At 56.1% G+C, this 17,830-nt stretch overlaps 1 protein-coding gene across 1 annotated transcript; it reads left to right on the plus strand.

The window, feature by feature from the left end:
• Positions 1-1,486: 1,486 nt before the first annotated feature.
• On the plus strand, positions 1,487-17,621 carry LOC307051111 (cation channel sperm-associated auxiliary subunit delta-like; the record flags this gene model as incomplete). Its single annotated transcript, XM_079701461.1, has 12 exons — positions 1,487-1,582; positions 2,424-2,513; positions 3,262-3,320; positions 4,395-4,473; positions 4,933-4,985; positions 7,740-7,814; positions 9,180-9,308; positions 10,571-10,754; positions 13,409-13,566; positions 14,864-15,094; positions 17,019-17,104; positions 17,449-17,621. 12 exons carry the CDS (start codon positions 1,487-1,489, stop codon positions 17,619-17,621), a joined length of 1,413 nt encoding a protein of 470 aa, XP_079557587.1.
• Positions 17,622-17,830: the final 209 nt, after the last annotated feature.

Here is a 17,830-nt window from a genome sequence, read left to right on the forward strand (position 1 = left end):
CTGCAGCTACTTGTAGGCGTTGGCCTTGTGCTTGGGCAGGAAGACGACATTGGGCGGCACCGGTCCCAGCAGCATCTCGCTGTGAGGAGGGCGGGAGCAGGGTCAGGCCTGGGGCGGGGTGGCCCCTGGCCCAGCTGGCCCCACACCCACTGGCTCCCTGGTGCACTATCTCCCAGGGCCTCGGCGGTTCCCGGGCACCTGATGCGGATCCAGTCGGCCGCCTTCTGGCTGGCCATGAGCGTCTCCAGGTAGTCGCGGCCCAGGTAGTAGGGCGGCCGCTCGTTGATCCTCTGCGGGAGCCGCTCCAGCAGGCCAACGGGCACGTACCTACAGACGGGGTGGGGGCGGCGGGGACGGGGTTGGGCCGGGCCTCCCCAAGACACCCCGCCCCGCCACCCCAATCCCACCTGCACAGGAAGGAGAGCCACTCAAGGAGGAAGCGGCGTGTCTTCTCCACGCCCTGCGTGTCCGAGCCCCAGCGCTCCAGGCCGTAGTGTGCGAAGTCCCGCAGGATGTCCAGGCGCTCAGACGACGAGATGTCCCAATGCCGCTGCTCCTTGATCTCCGTGAACAGCCACGGCTTGAGCAGGGCGCCGCTGCAGGCGGGCGGTGGTCAGCAGGCCGGTGGCGGAACCCCAGCCCCCAAACCCATGGTCCCCAACCTCCCGGCCATGCTCACACAACCTGCAAAGCCCAAGAGTTCCAAGCCACAACCCTGAGCCCACAGCTACAGAAAGTTCCAGTACCCTTCACCCCGGCCCCATAAGCAGCCACCTCTGACATCTCCCTGCCCGGGGAATAACAGAGCAGGGGGCGGGCTGGCGGGCTGGGGGGCACCGGCGTTGGGCACAAACTCAGACGCGCCCTCACCTCCCCCGAGCTGCAGGCTGGGCGCTCAGGGGTAGCCCTGGCTGGTTCTTTGTATCCCCGCCCCGGGCACACTTACCGGGCGATCATGATCCCAGCGACGCCAGTCTGCATGGCGCGGTTGGCGTCCTCGTACGACAAGATGTCCCCGTTTCCTGAGGGACAGAGACTGGGGCCTCAGGGAGCTGTGTGCAGGCGGGGATGCCGGGGCTTCGGGAGTTCTCCTCAGCCCAGCAGCATTCCCCATCGGGGCACGAGGGGGCCCAGGTGAGGAGTGGGCCCCGGTGCGTGGCCTCTGGTGGCAGGGGACCCACCGAAAAGGGGCATGGGGCTGGCTGCTGTCACGCACCGCTCGATGTAGTGCCAGTCGGCCAGCTTGGTGTAGCGCTGCTCCCGCGAGCGGCCCTGGAGCTGGAGGAGAGGCAGCCAGGTAGGGAGGGAGGGAGGGGCAGGGGGCGGAGAATCAGACAGAGACAGAGAGAGAGAAAGACCCAGAGAGCCCGGGAGAGACAGACTGAGAGAGACAGACAGACACACAGACAGACAGGTGGAGACAGAGATGGAGGGAGAGCCAAAGACCAGGAGGGAGGAGCAGGAAGGGAGGAATGGTTAGAAAGGGATGCGCCTCGGGGGTCCCAACACCCGCTGCGCCCCGAGTGAGTTGGAGTTGACGGCCCTCATGATACCCCGGCCCAACACATCACCAATCCCACTAGTAAGCATGCTTTATCTGTTTGACAAGTGTTTCTGATACCTGGCATCCCTAGCACCCCTGGCCTCACATCCTGTGCCCACAATTCCCAGGCTCTGGAAATTCCCTGGCATCCTCCCGGAAGACACACTCACTCAGGAAGCCCCCTAGAAACTCCTCTTCCTCCTCATCAGTGTCCACATGCCTGGCCGTGGCTGTCCATCTGCCAGCCCAGCCTCCTCTCCCACCACCTCTGTGCCGGCTCTCCACCCTTCTTCGGAGCTGCCCCAGAACCTTTCCAAAAATGCCTTTTCCTCCCTCTCAGCTCAGCCAGCGCCGGCTTCCCTCCTGGAGGGGATGCCTGAAAAAGAGTGGGCGTTCCTGGACCTGAAACCCACGTGTCCAAGCCTGGACTCTTGGGTGCAAACAATCAAGCTGAAAACGGGGGTGGGCGGGGTGGGCCAGTGTAAGGATTCAAGGGGATGTCTAGCCAGCTGGGACCAGGGCCCGCGAGGGGGCGCCAGGCTGGCTCTGGCTCTTGCCTTGTGCCCTCTCATCACCCCCCCTTCCCCCACCCCTGCAGGACGGGCCCCTCCGCGCACCAGGGACAGTTCTGCATCTTGCAGGCTGCAACCCCAGGCTGTCTGCACGACGGGACTCAGAGCCACAGTTAGGGGGTGTGGATGACACGGGGGGCCGTGGGGGGGCGAGTGCATTTGGGGACGGAGCCGGCAGCTGCGTTTGCAGAGCAAGCTGGGTCTTCAGTTTGAAGGGGGACCGGGGTCACCCGTGGGTGCGCCCCCAGCTGCTCCCCGCCGCGCCTGCTGGCGCCTTACAGAGCGTGCGTCTCCCATCCCGCCCCCAGGTGATGGTGAGCAACCCCCATTCCCTGGGGCTGCAGGCTGTCATCTACGAGGACGGCTACACCTACGAGGGGAACACCAAGCACAGACTGGTGAGCTCGCCCCTCCCCCTCCCCTCCCCCTCCCCCCCCAAACCCGGATCAACGGGAGAGGGGCTCGGCCTTGACCGACTGGGCCAGCCAGGTCCAGCCGCCTCAGGGTGTCCCTCGTCGGACCTCCTCCCTGCTTCCCTTCCTTACACACACCCAGATAAGGTGCTGTGGAATGTTGAGGGGACACAGCCCCCGCCCCTCCCCCACCCCAGGCAGGCCGCAGTCCCCCAGAGAGTGAGGGCAGCAGGTGTCACACAGAAGGGTCAAGGAGGATGTGGCGGGGAGCCTGACCCACCCGGGGAGGGCGTGAGACCTGAGTTAGCTGGGTAAACCCAGGCATCAGGAGACAAGCCGGGGCCACCGGGAGGGTCTTGGCCAAATATGGGTCTGGGGGATCCATAGGGCAGAGCCAGGCCTCACAGTCACACCAGGGAGTTGGGACTTGACCCCAGACCACAACAGACTCTTTGGATCAGACCATGTCACATCACAGCTAAGTAGGAGGGGAAACTAAGTCACGCCCCACTGTGGGTCCCCGGGACAAAGGCAGGGAGCTTGGAGAACGGGGGTCATTCCCATGAGCTTCCAGAAGCCTTTCACGGGCTTAGAACCAGAGGCAGGCTGGATGGCTCCCGGGTTCCTCCTCCCAACACCCCCATCCTGCCCTCCGTCTCTCCTGAACCCTGATTGCGGGACCACCCTGGGCTGTTCCACTCTTGTAGTTGCATTTTCTCTTTTGCTTCTGCAGAACATTTCACTGAGGCAGCAGCAGCACTGGGGCAGGGCTGACCCCAACTTCACCTCCAGGTATGTCATCACCCGGATGGTAGTGCTGGGTGGCCCCAGGGTGTCCCCTTAGCAGGAGCCAAGGAATCAGGGCCGACATCCAGACTACCCCCACTCCAAGGACAGTAAGGCGAGAACCATTAAACTCTTACAGAGACACAAATACCATATGATATCACTTATTTGTGGAATCTAAACTGTGACACGAATGGACTTATTTATGAAATAGAAACAGACTCAGATATAGAGAACAGACTTGTGGTTGCAAAGGGGAAGGGGGAGGTGGGGGAGGGATGGGTTGGGAGTTTGGGGTTAGCAGGTGCAAACTATTATATATAGGAGAGGTAAACAACAAGGCCCTGCTGTATAGCACAAGAACTAGATTCAATATCCTGTGATAAACCATAATGGAAAAGAATCTGAAAAAGAATATATATACAGGGCTTCCCTGGTGGTGCAGTGGTTAAGAATACGCCTGCCAATGCAGGGGACACGGGTTCAAGCCCTGGTCTGGGAGGATCCCACATGCCGTGGAGCAACAAGGCCCGTGTGCCACAACTACTGAGCCTGCGCGTCTGGAGCCTGTACTCCGCAACAAGAGAGGCCGCGACAGTGAGAGGCCCGCGCACCGCGACGAAGAGTGGCCCCCGCTTGCCACAACTAGAGAAAGCCCTCGCACGGAAACGAAGACCCAACACAGCCAAAAATAAAAATAAATCTAAAAATTAAAAAATTTTAAAAAAAGAACAATGAGAAAACATTGTATGCAGCTAGGTGATAATAAAACGGGCTCAGATGCTCTTTTCAATAAGTAATTATATATAAATTAACAAAACTGACTCAAAAAGAGGAAGAAACTAGAGGGAGGGTGGTGCCACCATGTGTGAGCAGATGTTCTTGGTCAATATTCTGGACAGACTGGATGAACAGATGAATGAATGAATGGAGAAATGGAGAAATGGATGGATGGATGGATGGATGGATGGATGGGTGGATGGATGGATGGATGGATGGATGGGTGGATGCATAGATAAATGAATGAGTGGGTTGTTGATGCTTTTTACTGCAATAACACACACTCCCATTGCCTTGCAGCATAAAGAGACCCACAATATCAACCATCACTCTGGACATAGCCAACAAAGAAATTTCATGCTTGGACCTTAAGCCACCGGTAGGACCAAAACTTTTGCTGTCCCATACTCTTTGTCCTTAGTGTTAAGACTGATGACAGCAGGCCTTGGCTGGTTTGTCCCCTAGTGGCTGGCTAAGCTCACACTCAGGATCTGGAAACGGAGGTGATTCTGCCCTGGTTGCCAAGGTCACTGCCCCTTCCCCATCGTCTTCCCCCAGGGTTGTGCCTCAGGACACACCAACCTCGGAGCAGTTGTACTAGCTGGGGGTTATCAGACGGCGGGACCTTAGCGGTGCCCCACAGATCAGGCAGCTTCTTAGGACTTGACTCTGTGAGTCCCAGGCACCTGGACACCGCATTGTGACCCAGGCGCAGGGTTTCTGGTCCCGGCTGCGTCAAGTGCGCCCCCTCGTGGGCTTTCATGGTGCTCTCGCTGACCGGAGTCAGCGTCCACATCCCCGCCTTGTCTCTCCCCGCCACATCCCCCCGCCGCTGCAGACAGCCCTCATTTCAGTCCCTTGTGACCTGGAGAAGAAGATCGTCATTCAGAAGTGAGTATGTCGATATGGGGTGGGGAGGGGAGAAGTGAGAGGTGGCGAGGTGGGGAGTGGGGACTGGATGAGATGGTCACCATTGCTTCAGAACTGCTAAAGTCGGGTGACACTACTCTGTCTGCTTTTGCATACGTTTAACATTTCCATAACGAACAGCTCAATAATTAATCCTAACAGATTAAGTTAGAGTCTACAGTGGGTGGCTGCCCTCTCTCACCCCCCCACCCCCACCGACTTGGTGAAATTTACATGTTCTCCCTGCTCCCTCATCCTTTGCTCATTCCCTTTCTCCCTTTTAGTCCCTAAGTTCCTCATTTTGATGAAAATTGCTCAGAGAGGGCTTCCCTGGTGGTGCAGTGGTTAGGAATCCGCCTGCCAATGCAGGGGACACAGGTTCAAGCCCTGGTCCGGGAAGATCCCACATGCCGCGGAGCAACTCAGCCCATGCGCCATAACTACTGAGCCTGCGCTCTAGAGCCTGCAAGCCACAACTACGGAGCCCGCCTGCCACAACTACTGAGTCCACGCGCCTCGAACCTGTGCCCCGCAACAAGAGAAGCCACCGCAGTGAGAAGCCCACGCACCGCAAGGAAGAGCAGCCCCCGCTCACCGCAACTAGAGAAAGCCCGTGCACAGCAACAAAGATCCAATGCAGCCAAAAATAAATAAATGAAATAAATAAATTTATAAAACTGCTCAGAGATTTTGCGTTTAATCGCCTGCTGAAAATCTGAGGAACTTTGCCTCCAGGATCCATAGTTACTGCAGAGAACGCAGCCATGAGAGACCAAGAAAAAGAAAGGAAGAACCCCTGAAGACTGGCCAAACTGCCCTACGTTTTCCCCTTCGGGCGGTGGGGTGCCAGCAAATGAGCGACAACCAGTTCTGGGGGAGGCCCAGATTTGTGGCATTTGCCAATTCCCGTGGTGTAAATGCTCCCATGGAGCCTACAGATCACTACCAAAGTGAGTCTCTACTGGCTCATGAAACTCCTGAGGATATAACAGCTGTCTCTCGGAGCTAGTAAGAGCCAGCCTCAGCGCTCCACTGCATGGGGCAATAATAAAGTCAAGTGACGGTTTTACCAGATTTTCCCCCCAAAAGGGAAACGCTTTATTGAGTCAATAAATGATGTTAGCAGTATTTAGAACATATGTGCAGGAAAGTCTTTAAAACAATCTTTTCAAAGCTGCTGCCATGGGCTTCCCTGGTGGCGCAGTGGTTGAGAGTCCGCCTGCCGATGCAGGGGACACAGGTTCATGCCCCGGTCCGGGAAGATCCCACATGCCGTGGAGCGGCTGGGCGCGTGAGCCATGGCCGCTGAGCCTGTGAGTCCGGAGCCTGTGCTCCACAACGGGAGAGGCCACAACAGTGAGAGGCCTGCGTAACGCAAAAAAAAAAAAAAAAAAAAAAAAGCTGCTGCCATAAAGAGAGTGGGAAAGGTATTTGCCACACGTGTAACTAAAAAGGGACTTGTATCCAGAATTTATAAAGAATTCCTACGAATCAGAAAAAAAAAAGTATAGAAAAAAATGGGCAAAAGGCTTGAGCAGGCACTCCCAAAAAAGGGGGGGAAAAGGCTGATAAACACAAAAAGGTGTTGAAAAAGTGGTCCATTTCATAGGAAAATGAAAATGAACGCTACGATAGAGACCGATACTCGGCACGAGCATGGCAGAATTGACAAAGCCTGCAAAGTAGTACTATAAGGATGGGAACCCCTCTGGCAGCCTCAGGAACCCCCAGACATTGCCGGTGGGCGTGTACATTTTTCAGCTGCTTTGGAAAGCACTTCTTTCCACCAGCAATTCCACTCATGCACATCTGCACTGATCTAGGTTCCAGAATGTTCTCAGCAGCATTACTCTGAATAGCTCCAAGCTGGAAGCAGGCCAACTGAAATATCCATCGACAGAAGGATGGGTAAACCAAGTGCAGGGTTTTGGTACAACAGAATGTCACAGCAGGTAAAACGAACGGGGCAGAAGTGCCTGGATGGATCGTACAAACGTGGGCATGGAATCAAAAGAATACACAGCATGATTCTAGTCTTAAAAAAAAAAAAATCCAAAATCAGGGGAACTCCCTGGCAGTCCAGTGGTTAGGACTCTGCACTGCCACTGCAAGGGGCACAGGTTCCATCCCTGGTTGGGGAACTAAGATCCCACAAGCTGGGTGGCACAGAAAAAAAAAATCCAAAATCAGGCAAAAATAAACTACAGTCAGCCCTTGTATCTGCAGGTTCTGCATCCCCGGATTCAACAAGCCAAGGGTGGATCGTGTTTAAGTTCGTGGCTGGTTGAATCTGTGGCTGTGGACCCCGAGGATACAGAGGCCCCACTATGGGACTTGAGCATCCTCGGATTTTGTTATCTACGGCAGATCCTGGACCAATCCCCTGCAGATACCAAGGGAGGACTGCATGTTGCTTAAGAATACATGCACAGATGGTAACAGTACAAAGAAAAACAGGGAAAGGATTGTCTCAAAAGTCAGGACACCCAGCTCCCACATCTCCACGTGTAACATCATTCTCCAATACAAGGAATTAGGGCTCCTTGGCGAAATGGCTGATTCTAGGCCAGGCAGGGAAGATTCAAGATGAGCCTGGAGCATCTTGGAGAACCAGAAAGTAAGAAAGGGCTCAAAATTCAACCAATGGGGAGATAACATATGTCAAAGGGAACAATTCACAATTCTTTGGTCCCGCGTGGGTTCGGGCAGCTTCTCACTATCTTTTGTTGCTCGCAGTGAAATCTCAGCCTGTTACAATGGCGTCCTCGACCCCGTGGCCCTTCAGGACAACTATAGCTACGTCATTGAGAGGTGAGCCCCCCCACACACACACACATGACCATTAGGTATGCATGAGCCAAAGGCGAATCAAGAATCATTATTTAAATTTTTATTTATGTATTTGGCCGCACGGCGCCAGCATGAGGAATCTTAGTTCCCCCACCAGGGATTGAAACCCCCTGCAGTGGAAGCTCAGAGTCTTAACCACTGGACCTCCAGGGAAGTCCCAAGAATCATTTTTAAACCGTAATGGAAAAGAAAACAATTTTTTTTTTGAAGAAAGGAAAAAAAGGATCATTTTAAAATTGATACCGTGCCAATTGATATCCAGCCCACAAGGAATCCGAGGGAGCGAGCAGACAGGTAGGGAAGGTGGCTGGGCCTTCGGGGAATCAGTGTGATGTGGCAGGGCCCCTGGCCCAGGTCTGCCCAGGCTCTGCCACCTTCTGGGCCAGCCTTCAGACCCCTCCCCAGCCTGCCACCAGCTCCTGGAGCCAGGTCCCCTCTTCATCCCAGCTAGCGGAGTTGGCCAGACACTGTCCAGCCAAGGCAGGAGGGGGTGGCCGGCCAAGGTGACCCCCTCTGCAGGGCGGCACAGAGAGCCCCTCCCACACTGGTGCACACCACCAACCTCCTGGCATGGGAAGACACTCGTGGGTCTCCTACGACGTGACCCTCCCCCCTCCAACACAAGCCAAGAGTCCGTCCCCCATCCAGACCCACGGCCGAGACGGAAACCGGTGCTGCTGGACTTGCCAACCAGTGAGGCTGCAGCCAGAGCGCCTGGGGGCATGAGAGTGTGTGAGTCAGGGTCTCCAGAGAGAGAGAAGCCACAGGATGTATGTGTGAGACAGAGAGACACAGAGGCACAGAGGCACAGAGAGACAGAGACAGAGTGACAGAGACAGAGATTTATTTTAAGGACTTGGTTCCCGGACTGTAGAGGTCTGGTGAGTGCACAGTCTGATGGGGGAGGCTGGGGGCTGGCAGCTCAGGGAAGAGTTGCAGTTCTAGTTCAAGGCCATCTGCAGGCCGACTTCTTTCTTGCTGGGGGAGGCCCATGTTTGTTCTACTCAGGCCTCCAGCTGCACCCACATTAGGGAGAGCACTGCTTTACTGATTTCAATATTAACCTCTGCCCCAAAGAAGAGCCTCACAGAAACACCCAGAATCTCATCTGAACACAGTCGAGGTGCTGGGGCCCAGCTAAATGGACCCGGAATGTCAACCACCGCAGGGGTCCCAAGGTCATTTCGACCATGACTCTGACTCCCCCGCTCAGACACGCCTCCATGATCGTGACCCCATGTGCAGGGAAGAAGCGGAGCTGTGGGTGGGGGGACGTCCGGGCGCCTGGTGGGAGCTCGCCCGTGTCTGTGTCCTGCTCTCCCACACGGAAGCCTACGACCCCAACTTCCGGGGTCAGAAGGCCACGGAGGACCTGGAGGTGCCTTACCACTACGAGAAGCTGGGCTGCCCCATTCTCGTCTACTACGACACCCCATGGAAGCCGGTGGTGGAGCTGTGAGGACCCACCCCCCAGTCCCCCTCCCCGCCAGCCCCCCGCCGCCCTCACCATCATCACAGGCCCCCAGAGCCCTCTCCACCCCTTTGCTCTGGCCGCATCCTCTCCCTGCCTTTTCCCTCCGTAGCTCTCAGCTCACACGTCCCCTCCCCTTCCCCGTCTTAGCTCGGCGGCCTTAACAAAACACCACAGACTCGGGGGCTTAAACAGCAGACACTGACCTTCTCACAGTCCTAGAGGCCGGAAGTCCAAGTTCAAGGTGTGGGCAGGCTGCTTCCCCCAGGCCTCTCTCCTTGGCCGCAGAGGCTGCCACTTCCCGTGGCATCAGGGCCCACCCTTATCACCTCACTCAACTTTGATTGCCTCGTTAAAGGCCCCACCTCCAAATCCAGTCGCACTGGGTGTTAGGGCTTCACATAGGAATTTGGGGGACACATTTCAGGCCATGCCACTGGCTCTGCCCCCTTCGGTGGATTCTGTCTTCCTTCATTCCGTCCCCATCCCCACGCCGCCCCCGCACACCACTGCACTAAATAGCTGTTGCCGGACTGAACGGTCGCAGAAACCACTCACACGTGGCAACACTTAGGTTCATTAGAACGTCACGTGTTAGCTCCTCTTGGCCTCAGTCGCACACCCAGGTGAGACTGTGGGCTGGGCACGCCCCGAACTCAGAGCTGCCACGTGGTGGGGTGCCTGCCGGCCTGGGGTGAGGAACAAGGGAAGGGTCCCATCAGAGGAGGGGTGTAAGCCCCAACCTGGCAGGAGACAAACGTGCATCCAAAAATAAGTTTTGTTTTTCTTTTTTCTGGCCCCCGCGTCTTGTGGGGAACTTAGTTCCCCGTCCAGGGATGGAAGCCGGGTACGCGGCAGTGGAAGCCCGGACCCCTAACCACTGGACCACCAGGGAATTCCCCCCCAAATAAGGATTTAGAACAACCTTAATTCACCGCCCTAAATGTATACCTCTGGAATGTTTGCAGGTGTCAAAAAATAAGCAACCCCCAGTCCCTGACCCCGACCTCGTCAGCGTCCTGTCCAAATAAGCAACCCCGACCCCGTCAGCGTCCTGTCCCCACCTGCCACTGCATATCCGCGTTGTCTGTCCCAGAAGTGTCAGCCTGGTGGGGGGAGAGGGTGGCCCTGCCCTGCTCTGCCACCTCCCACCACCCCCAGATGGTCTCACAACACGTCAGGGCCCCCAGCCTCCCCCCCCAACGACGGCCCCCCAGCAGCCTTGCCTGTGTATGGTGTGTCCCAGGTGGAGGGAAGGAAAGTTCCAGGAGGTGGTCGAGGCCGAGTACGTCCTGCTGGAGGTGAACGGGCTGTTCACGTACACGTACGCCCTGACGGCCGACATGGCCCTCTGCAGTTCCCAGCCGCAGAACTGGACCACCATCGCCAAGACGGCCGGCGACAAAGGGCCCTTCGCCTGGGACCGAGAGGTAGGGCCTGCGTTCTGATTATTCCCAAAACAGGTCGCAGAAGGCGACGACTGGTCAGGCCCACTGTGTGTTGGGGGCCGACTCAGTCTGTTCAGGCTGCTGTAAAGATCACCATGGACCCTGCGGCTTGTAACAACAGCATTGGTTTCTCACGGTTCTGGAGGCTGAGTCCAAGATCAAGGCGCCAGCAGATTTGGTGTCTGGCTCCTGGGTGGTGCCTTCTGTGTCCTCACATGGCAGAAGGAGGAGGGAGCACTCCTGGGTCCCTTTATAAGGGCGCCAATCTCCTTCAGGAGGGCTCCACCCCCAGGACCTAATCAGCTCCCAAAGGCCCCGCCTCCTAATACATCACCTTCTGGGGTAGGTTTCAACATATGAATGGGGGGGGCGTGGCAGACATTCAGTCTCTAGATGGGGCGGCAGGGGATGGAAATGTAAGATGCACAAACTCTTTGGGAATCTCTCCCAAGGGAATCGGAGACGATTGGAGGTGTAGGGACGAAGGCGCTCATGGAGCAGACTGCTGATGATGTGCAAACTTCTGGAACCATCCAAATGCCCGTCATTTAAGGGGCTTGATTATATTTACGGTCTGTTCTGCTCAAGGTGAAATTCACATAACCGATAATGAACGATTTTAACGCGTGCAACTCCTACAACTCGGGTATGCGTTTTGTGCATTCGCAATATTACCCAAACACCACCACCCTGACCGTTTCTTTAAAAAGAACAAGCCACACACGGAGCTTTGCTTATTTATTATTTTCTGACTGTGCCGGTGTTTGTATTTGCATTCTTTTTATTAGCCCTCTCGTTCAAAGTGGCATGCATGCATTTAAGAGATTGTCCCATTACTTTTTTTCCCATCAGCCCTGGTGGCCGATTTTGTAGAACCCTGAGGGCTTTTCTATCAAGACAGAGCCACAGTGCCTGCATGTCCAGCACAGTCATTGGATGGGCTGGCTGTTAAACAGCCACTGAACTGCTAAAACACTAAAAACCATGAGGTGGAGCTAGCTGTGGCAAATAAATGGTTTTTAGGAAAAGCAGCTGTCTCCATTTTATTTCACATAGTTTATATGCAGTCCAGCTTTTCTTCTTTTACTCCCAAAGGATTTTTTTTTTTTTTTTTTTTTTTTTTTGCGCTATGGACCCAGCTGCTCTGCGGCATGTGGGATCTTCCCGGACCGGGGCACGAACCCATGTCCCCTGCACTGGCAGGCAGACTCTCAACCACTGCGCCACCAGGGAAGGCCCCTTCTCTGTATTTTTAAGAGCTCTTTATAGACCCATGAGATTAAGCTTTTATTTGCGATGTAATTTGCTAATAGTTCCCCCAGTTTGCCTCTTTTGTCTTTCGGTTTTTGCTTACTTTGCCATGCAAAATGAGTTCCTTCTATTCTCTTTCTTTATTTTTGGCTGCACCACGGTGCATGCGGGATCTTAGTTCCCCGACCAGGAATCAGCCCCATGCCCCCTGCAGTGGAAGCGTAGATTCTTAACCACTGGACCGCCAGGGAAGTCCCGAGTTCCTTATTTCTCATAACGTTGGACTCACTGCTATTTTTACACTTTTGCTTTGGGAATGTCCATCTCTTCTCTTGTTTACAAGCCTAGCCCCATCCTCCCTTCTGGGTCCACAGGCAAATAGTGCAGAAGATCAGGGTGTAGGCGAGACCCTTAGTATGTGTTTAGCTCAGGGAGCCAGCGTGATGCACCGGTGAAGGGCAAACAGTTGAGTTCAAGGGCATATCCCCCTTTATGTGACACCCCGGGATCTGAAGGCAGGGTGGAGAAGCCACAGCTGCCACCTGGGCACCCACGACTGCTTCCCGAGAAGCCCTGGTGGCTCTGTCTCACTTCCACCGTCAGGTTCCCCAGGTGTGTTAGTCAGCTAGGGCTGTGTAACAAAAGGACCACAAACCAGATGGGTTAAACACCAGAAATTTATCCTCTCCCAGTTCTGGAGGCCAAAAGTCCCAGATCGAGGTGTCGGTAGGGCTGGTTCCCTCTGAGTCCATGAGGGAGAATCTGTCCCAGGCCTCTGGCCTGGTTTCTGGTGATTTGCTGGCCATCTTTGCATTCCTTGGCTTGTAGATGCATCGCCCCAATCGCTTGCTTCATCTTCCCATGGTCTTGTCCCTGTGCGTGTCGTCTCTGGGTCTAAATTTCCCGTTATTCTAAGGACACCAGCCATACTGGATCAGGCCCACTCTAGTGACCTCATGTTCACTTGATTCCCTGTAAAGACCCCATCTCCAAATAAGGTCACCACCTGAGGTCCTGGGGGTTAGGACTCTGACATATGACTTGTGGGAGGGACTCAACTCAGCCCATAACACCAAGAGCACATGCCATCAGCAGCATCTGATTCCTACCAAGACTGACAGTTGCAAGGGACCCTGGTGAGCAGAGCTGTTATGCCTGCAGCCCCCAAAGCTGGGGCAGGCACAGGAGAAGGAAGGTGGGAAGAAGGCTCCACAGTCACCAATCGGCTGGCCTGCCCAGCGGGCACTTGGTCCTGGACTCACACCCCTGGGTGCTGGTGGGTGGTGGCACCGGTGGGGCCGTGTGTGCGGCGGTAGCGCCTGTGGGCTGGCACGGTCCTTCCCGGCCCCCGGGGCCAGCAGGCACGTCTCTGTCCTCCTCCCCAGAATTATGTGAGCTGCCACGACCCTAACAACAATGCACCCTTGAGATGGCCCAAAGTCCCGTATCAGATCTTGGGAGGCCCGACAGAGAACAAGGTCATTTTCGACCAAAGAAACGGCATCTACATCTTCTTCATTTCCATCGTGGATCCATACTACAGGTGAGTCACCCTGTACCAGGGGCCTCTGGGGGAAGAGCTGGCTCTCTGGGGGCAGGTTGCACACATGAGGGGGACCCACTTTTCTCCCTCCTCTAGGATGACATTTGTTCACTTCCTAAATAAATCCTCATTCAAAGGCCATGCTGGGTGCGGGGGAACAGCAATGACCAGCAGCCCTGTCCCCGCCCTCAGGGACCAGAGTCACCCTCATGCCATGTCTAACGGGTGGGGTGCAGGGGCCGGTGTAGACTGGCTCCCAAACACGGATCATTAGATATCCAGGGATTTTGCAAGCCGGTTGGCTTCCCGCTGGCAGCCGGAGTACTGACACCACGGAAAGGAAACTGACACTCATTACAGGCCAGCCCAACCCTGCGCCAGGAGCTGGCTGTTAATACTCGCCACCCACTGTGCTGGTTCAGATCATTAACGTCTCCCACTGGGAGGGGGAACATGGGCGGCATTATTCCCTGCTCCCCCATCACCTATCCCTTCCACACGGACACAAAGTCCACCCCCAAAAGCGCGGGGAGACCCTGCCTTCCCTAAAGGCCCCAGACCCTGGACCAGCTCTGGGATGCCACTGGCAGAAGGCACCAGGGTGGGGATGCCCAGGGGAGAGAGGCGTCTGCCTGCAAGGCTCATCCCCTGCCCTCCCTGCACCTTGCCTCCAGCAGAGCCCCCAGCGACTTCCCCCCCTTACCTGGGTGTCCTTCCCTCCATCCTGCCATCCCCACCTGCTCGCAGCCACCTGAGGGACGCTTGTGGCCCCCCTCACGCACCCCACTCCGCGTCCACTGTGATGAGTGCTTTGTTGGTCTCTTCTGCCCGCCCCCCACACTGAGCCTGGGCATGGAGGCGGGGGGAATCCCTTGTCTCCAGAGCAGGGGACCACAGGGGTCCTGGGGAAAAATACGATCTCTGCGAAAATATGTAAGATGTTACAGAAAAACCCAAACGAACTTTTTGGCCAACACAATACAGAGACGACCACAGATTTGTAGAGGATAGAAGTTAAGTGGATATAAATGGAACTCAGTGCCCGGCGTCAATGCTCCAGGCCCAGCTCTTGTCCCCGTGAGTTTTAAAACGTTTGCCGGGGGAATTCCCTGGCGGTCCAGTGGTTAGGCTCTGCGCTTTCACTGCCGAGGACCTGGGTTCGATCCTCGGTCGGGGAACTAAGATACTGCAAGCTGAGCAGCGTGGCCAAAAAATAAAAAAAAACCAGTTTGCTGGGGTGAAGGGTGAGGCCCCCAAAGGCGGTGCCCCACGGCCTCTCCCTGCCCGCCCCTCGCAGCTACTGTCACCTGGAGACCACCTTCAGCGTCTACGTCTACGGGGCCTTCCCACTGCCCATCTTCCCGCCTGAGATCACCATCGTCCTGCTCACGGGGGCCACCCTGCTGTCTGTATGGCTGGCCTACATGATCCCCGAGCTGCTGCACACTGAGCAGGGCCTCAGGGTCAAGGGCTTCTGGGTCAGTCTGCGCAGGAGATGCAGGAAGTCTCGTGCGTGTGTCTGGGCCAGGTGCTGAGCACGCCCTGGGGTTGGAGGCGGGGTGGCAGGGAGGGGGCAGAGTTGTCTTGAAATAAAGCGTTTGGTAAGAGAGCCGGCAGCAATGGGTGTCACTCATGTTTTGTGGGCTTTCTACACCCACCTGCCTCCCTCAGCATTCTGGCACCACAGTCCCTTTGAACTACGGCACCTACGTGGGTTGTCAACAGTGAGAAGGTGGGCGGCCCAATTCCCAGCGAACAGGAGCTTTTGGTGAAACGAGCCGGCACAGGCATGTGGTGAGATCATCAACCGGCAAGTCCCAGAGATGCACCGGACACTTGACGTGTTCTGTTAGAGAAACGTGAGACCCAAGGAAAAGGGCGGGGGCTGCAGAAGACGGGGACGGGGCGTGGGTCCACCTCTGTTGATAAGCCCTGACATATACGCAGACCAACATGCTTACGTGTGTTTCGTGATGTCCATGAACAAAACTTGGAAACATAGCACATATTTCACACGTACCTGTGTTATGCATACATATGTATACAGATGATGTGCACACATGCATGTGTATACGTATGTGCAGAGGTATGTATACATACATGTATATAACACGTAGGTACATAAGGCATACACATACACGCGTGTGTAGATATTGTGCATGTATGTGCCTGTGTGTATACATGTACATGCATATTGCCTATGTGTGGATGATGTGTACATACATCTACACGTGTATTCATATGTCTATAATACACGTTCACGTACGTGTGTAGGCATGTGTGGGTGATGTGTATGTCACACGCGAGCACTTGTATAACGTGAACACATGTGTGCGCATGTATGTATGCATAAGGTCATCACGCACGTGTGTAGATAACATGCATGCTCACACGTGTACATGCACGTATGCATGTGTACAGATGCATGCATCTGTACGTGTACACACCTGTGTATGCACATGTGAATACACATATAGGTGTGCATACAATGTACACATACGTGTATATGCATGTCTGATCAGTCTATCCATCCGTTCAGAGCTTCCCTCTCCCACACTTCATTCAAACCCCAGGTGGCACGGGACAGTTGTCTCATTCTAGTGAAAACTTTCTCAATGACTTTTCTGATCACTCTGAGGTTAAAAGAACACATCCAACGGTCATTTAAACTGCGCGACACAGGGAATTCCCTGGAGGTCCCGTGGTAGGACTCTGTGCTTTCACTGCTGGGGCCTGGGTTCAATCCCTGGTCGGGAAGTACGATCCCGCAAGTGGCTCGGCCAGAAAAAAAAAAAAAATTGCCCAGTACGCTCTCCACCCAGTCGTTAAAAACCTCCACTCCCACACCCACTGCAGTGGGCAGTCACCACACCCCCACCTCCGGGGGCTGCCTGGTCCACCTTCCACGCCTCTCTGGAGGGGACGGGTTAGGCTGCCAGGTGATCCTCATTTCACAACCCTTGGCCCGCATTAATCTTAAAGAAAATCAAGCCCATCCTGTCACATCTGCCTCATTTGCCAGGGCCTTCCCTTCTTGGGGGCACTTCGTATTTGTCTCAAAAATACCCGTAACACGGCTGCAGGCACAGCAGGCTGAGAGGGAAGCGGGGGAAGGGAGCTCCTGGCTCCTCCAGGCCCGCATCCTGTTCACAACACAGACAGGCGGTGATCCCGGTACAGCCCAGACTGGCTGGCCACCTCTGTCTCCCTGAGCCCTGGAACCCGTAGGCTCGAGGCATGGTGCCAGCAGCCAAGACCCCCTGCCCACACGCAGCCACCTCCTGGATCCTAGTCAAGCGCCCTGGGTTCCCCAGCAGACACCAGCAGGGAAGGTCCCCGAGACCCAGCCCAGGGCCTGGGGCAGGAGGGCCCTTCCTCTGGCAGGGGAGGGGAGCTCCATCTCTCCTTACCTCCTTAGGTGTCACTGGGAAACCGACTCACCCCCTTCACAGTCGCCTGGAGTATTTCAGGGGAGGGTGTGGCCGGCGGCTGCCCCGGGCTCTCCAGAAGCAAAAGGCAGACGAGAGCCTGGCCCAGGGTACAGGGGGGAGGGAGCTCCGTGGACTGGAGAGGGAAGGAGCGGAGGCAGGAGGGAACAGGTGTGAGCACTGAAGCTCCAAAACCACTGCAAGCCCACCCCGTGCCTGCCCCCTGGGAAGCAGAACCCAGGTGTGGCTGGGCCCGAGGCAGAGATGCAGGGGCCTGGCTGGATGCCCATCCTGGGACAGGCACACCCACCCTGGCCTCTGGCCCCCAGCTGGGCTGCAGGTGCACTCTGCATGCCCGTCTGGGTCACCTGTGAGCCAGGTGGACACCGTCTCCCACATGCCTGCCCTGCCCCCACTCTCAGACCTCCACCCAGCACTTGCCTCTGCACCCCAGGCCCCCCAGCTCTCCGCGTGAACACGAGCGGGGGCGTTCCCATTCACCATCGGGGACACCGGCCCCTCCACCTGGGCCGAGGCCGAGCCCAGCCCGCAGGCCTCTCCCCAGGCCCCACCCCGCTTGCTGCTGTGTCTCCAGGCAAGTTCCTGCCCATCTCTGGGCAGACCTGACTTTCCCCATCAAACATGGAGGTGAAATCCTTGCAGTGCACGAGTCCGGGCAGTGTCTCCCCACTTTCCAGCAGCACCCCCATCCCTGCCGGGTGACTTGGATTTTCTGGGGCTAGGAGACGAGGGATTGTCCCGAACCCCAAGTCTAGGGCTCCCCGACTCGACTCTGGAAGCCCGGCACCCGGAAGGCGCCGGGGTCCCGAGGGGCC

The sequence above is a fragment of the Hyperoodon ampullatus genome (assembly GCF_949752795.1).
Source record: "Hyperoodon ampullatus genome assembly, chromosome: 4".
NCBI lineage: Eukaryota > Metazoa > Chordata > Mammalia > Artiodactyla > Ziphiidae > Hyperoodon > Hyperoodon ampullatus.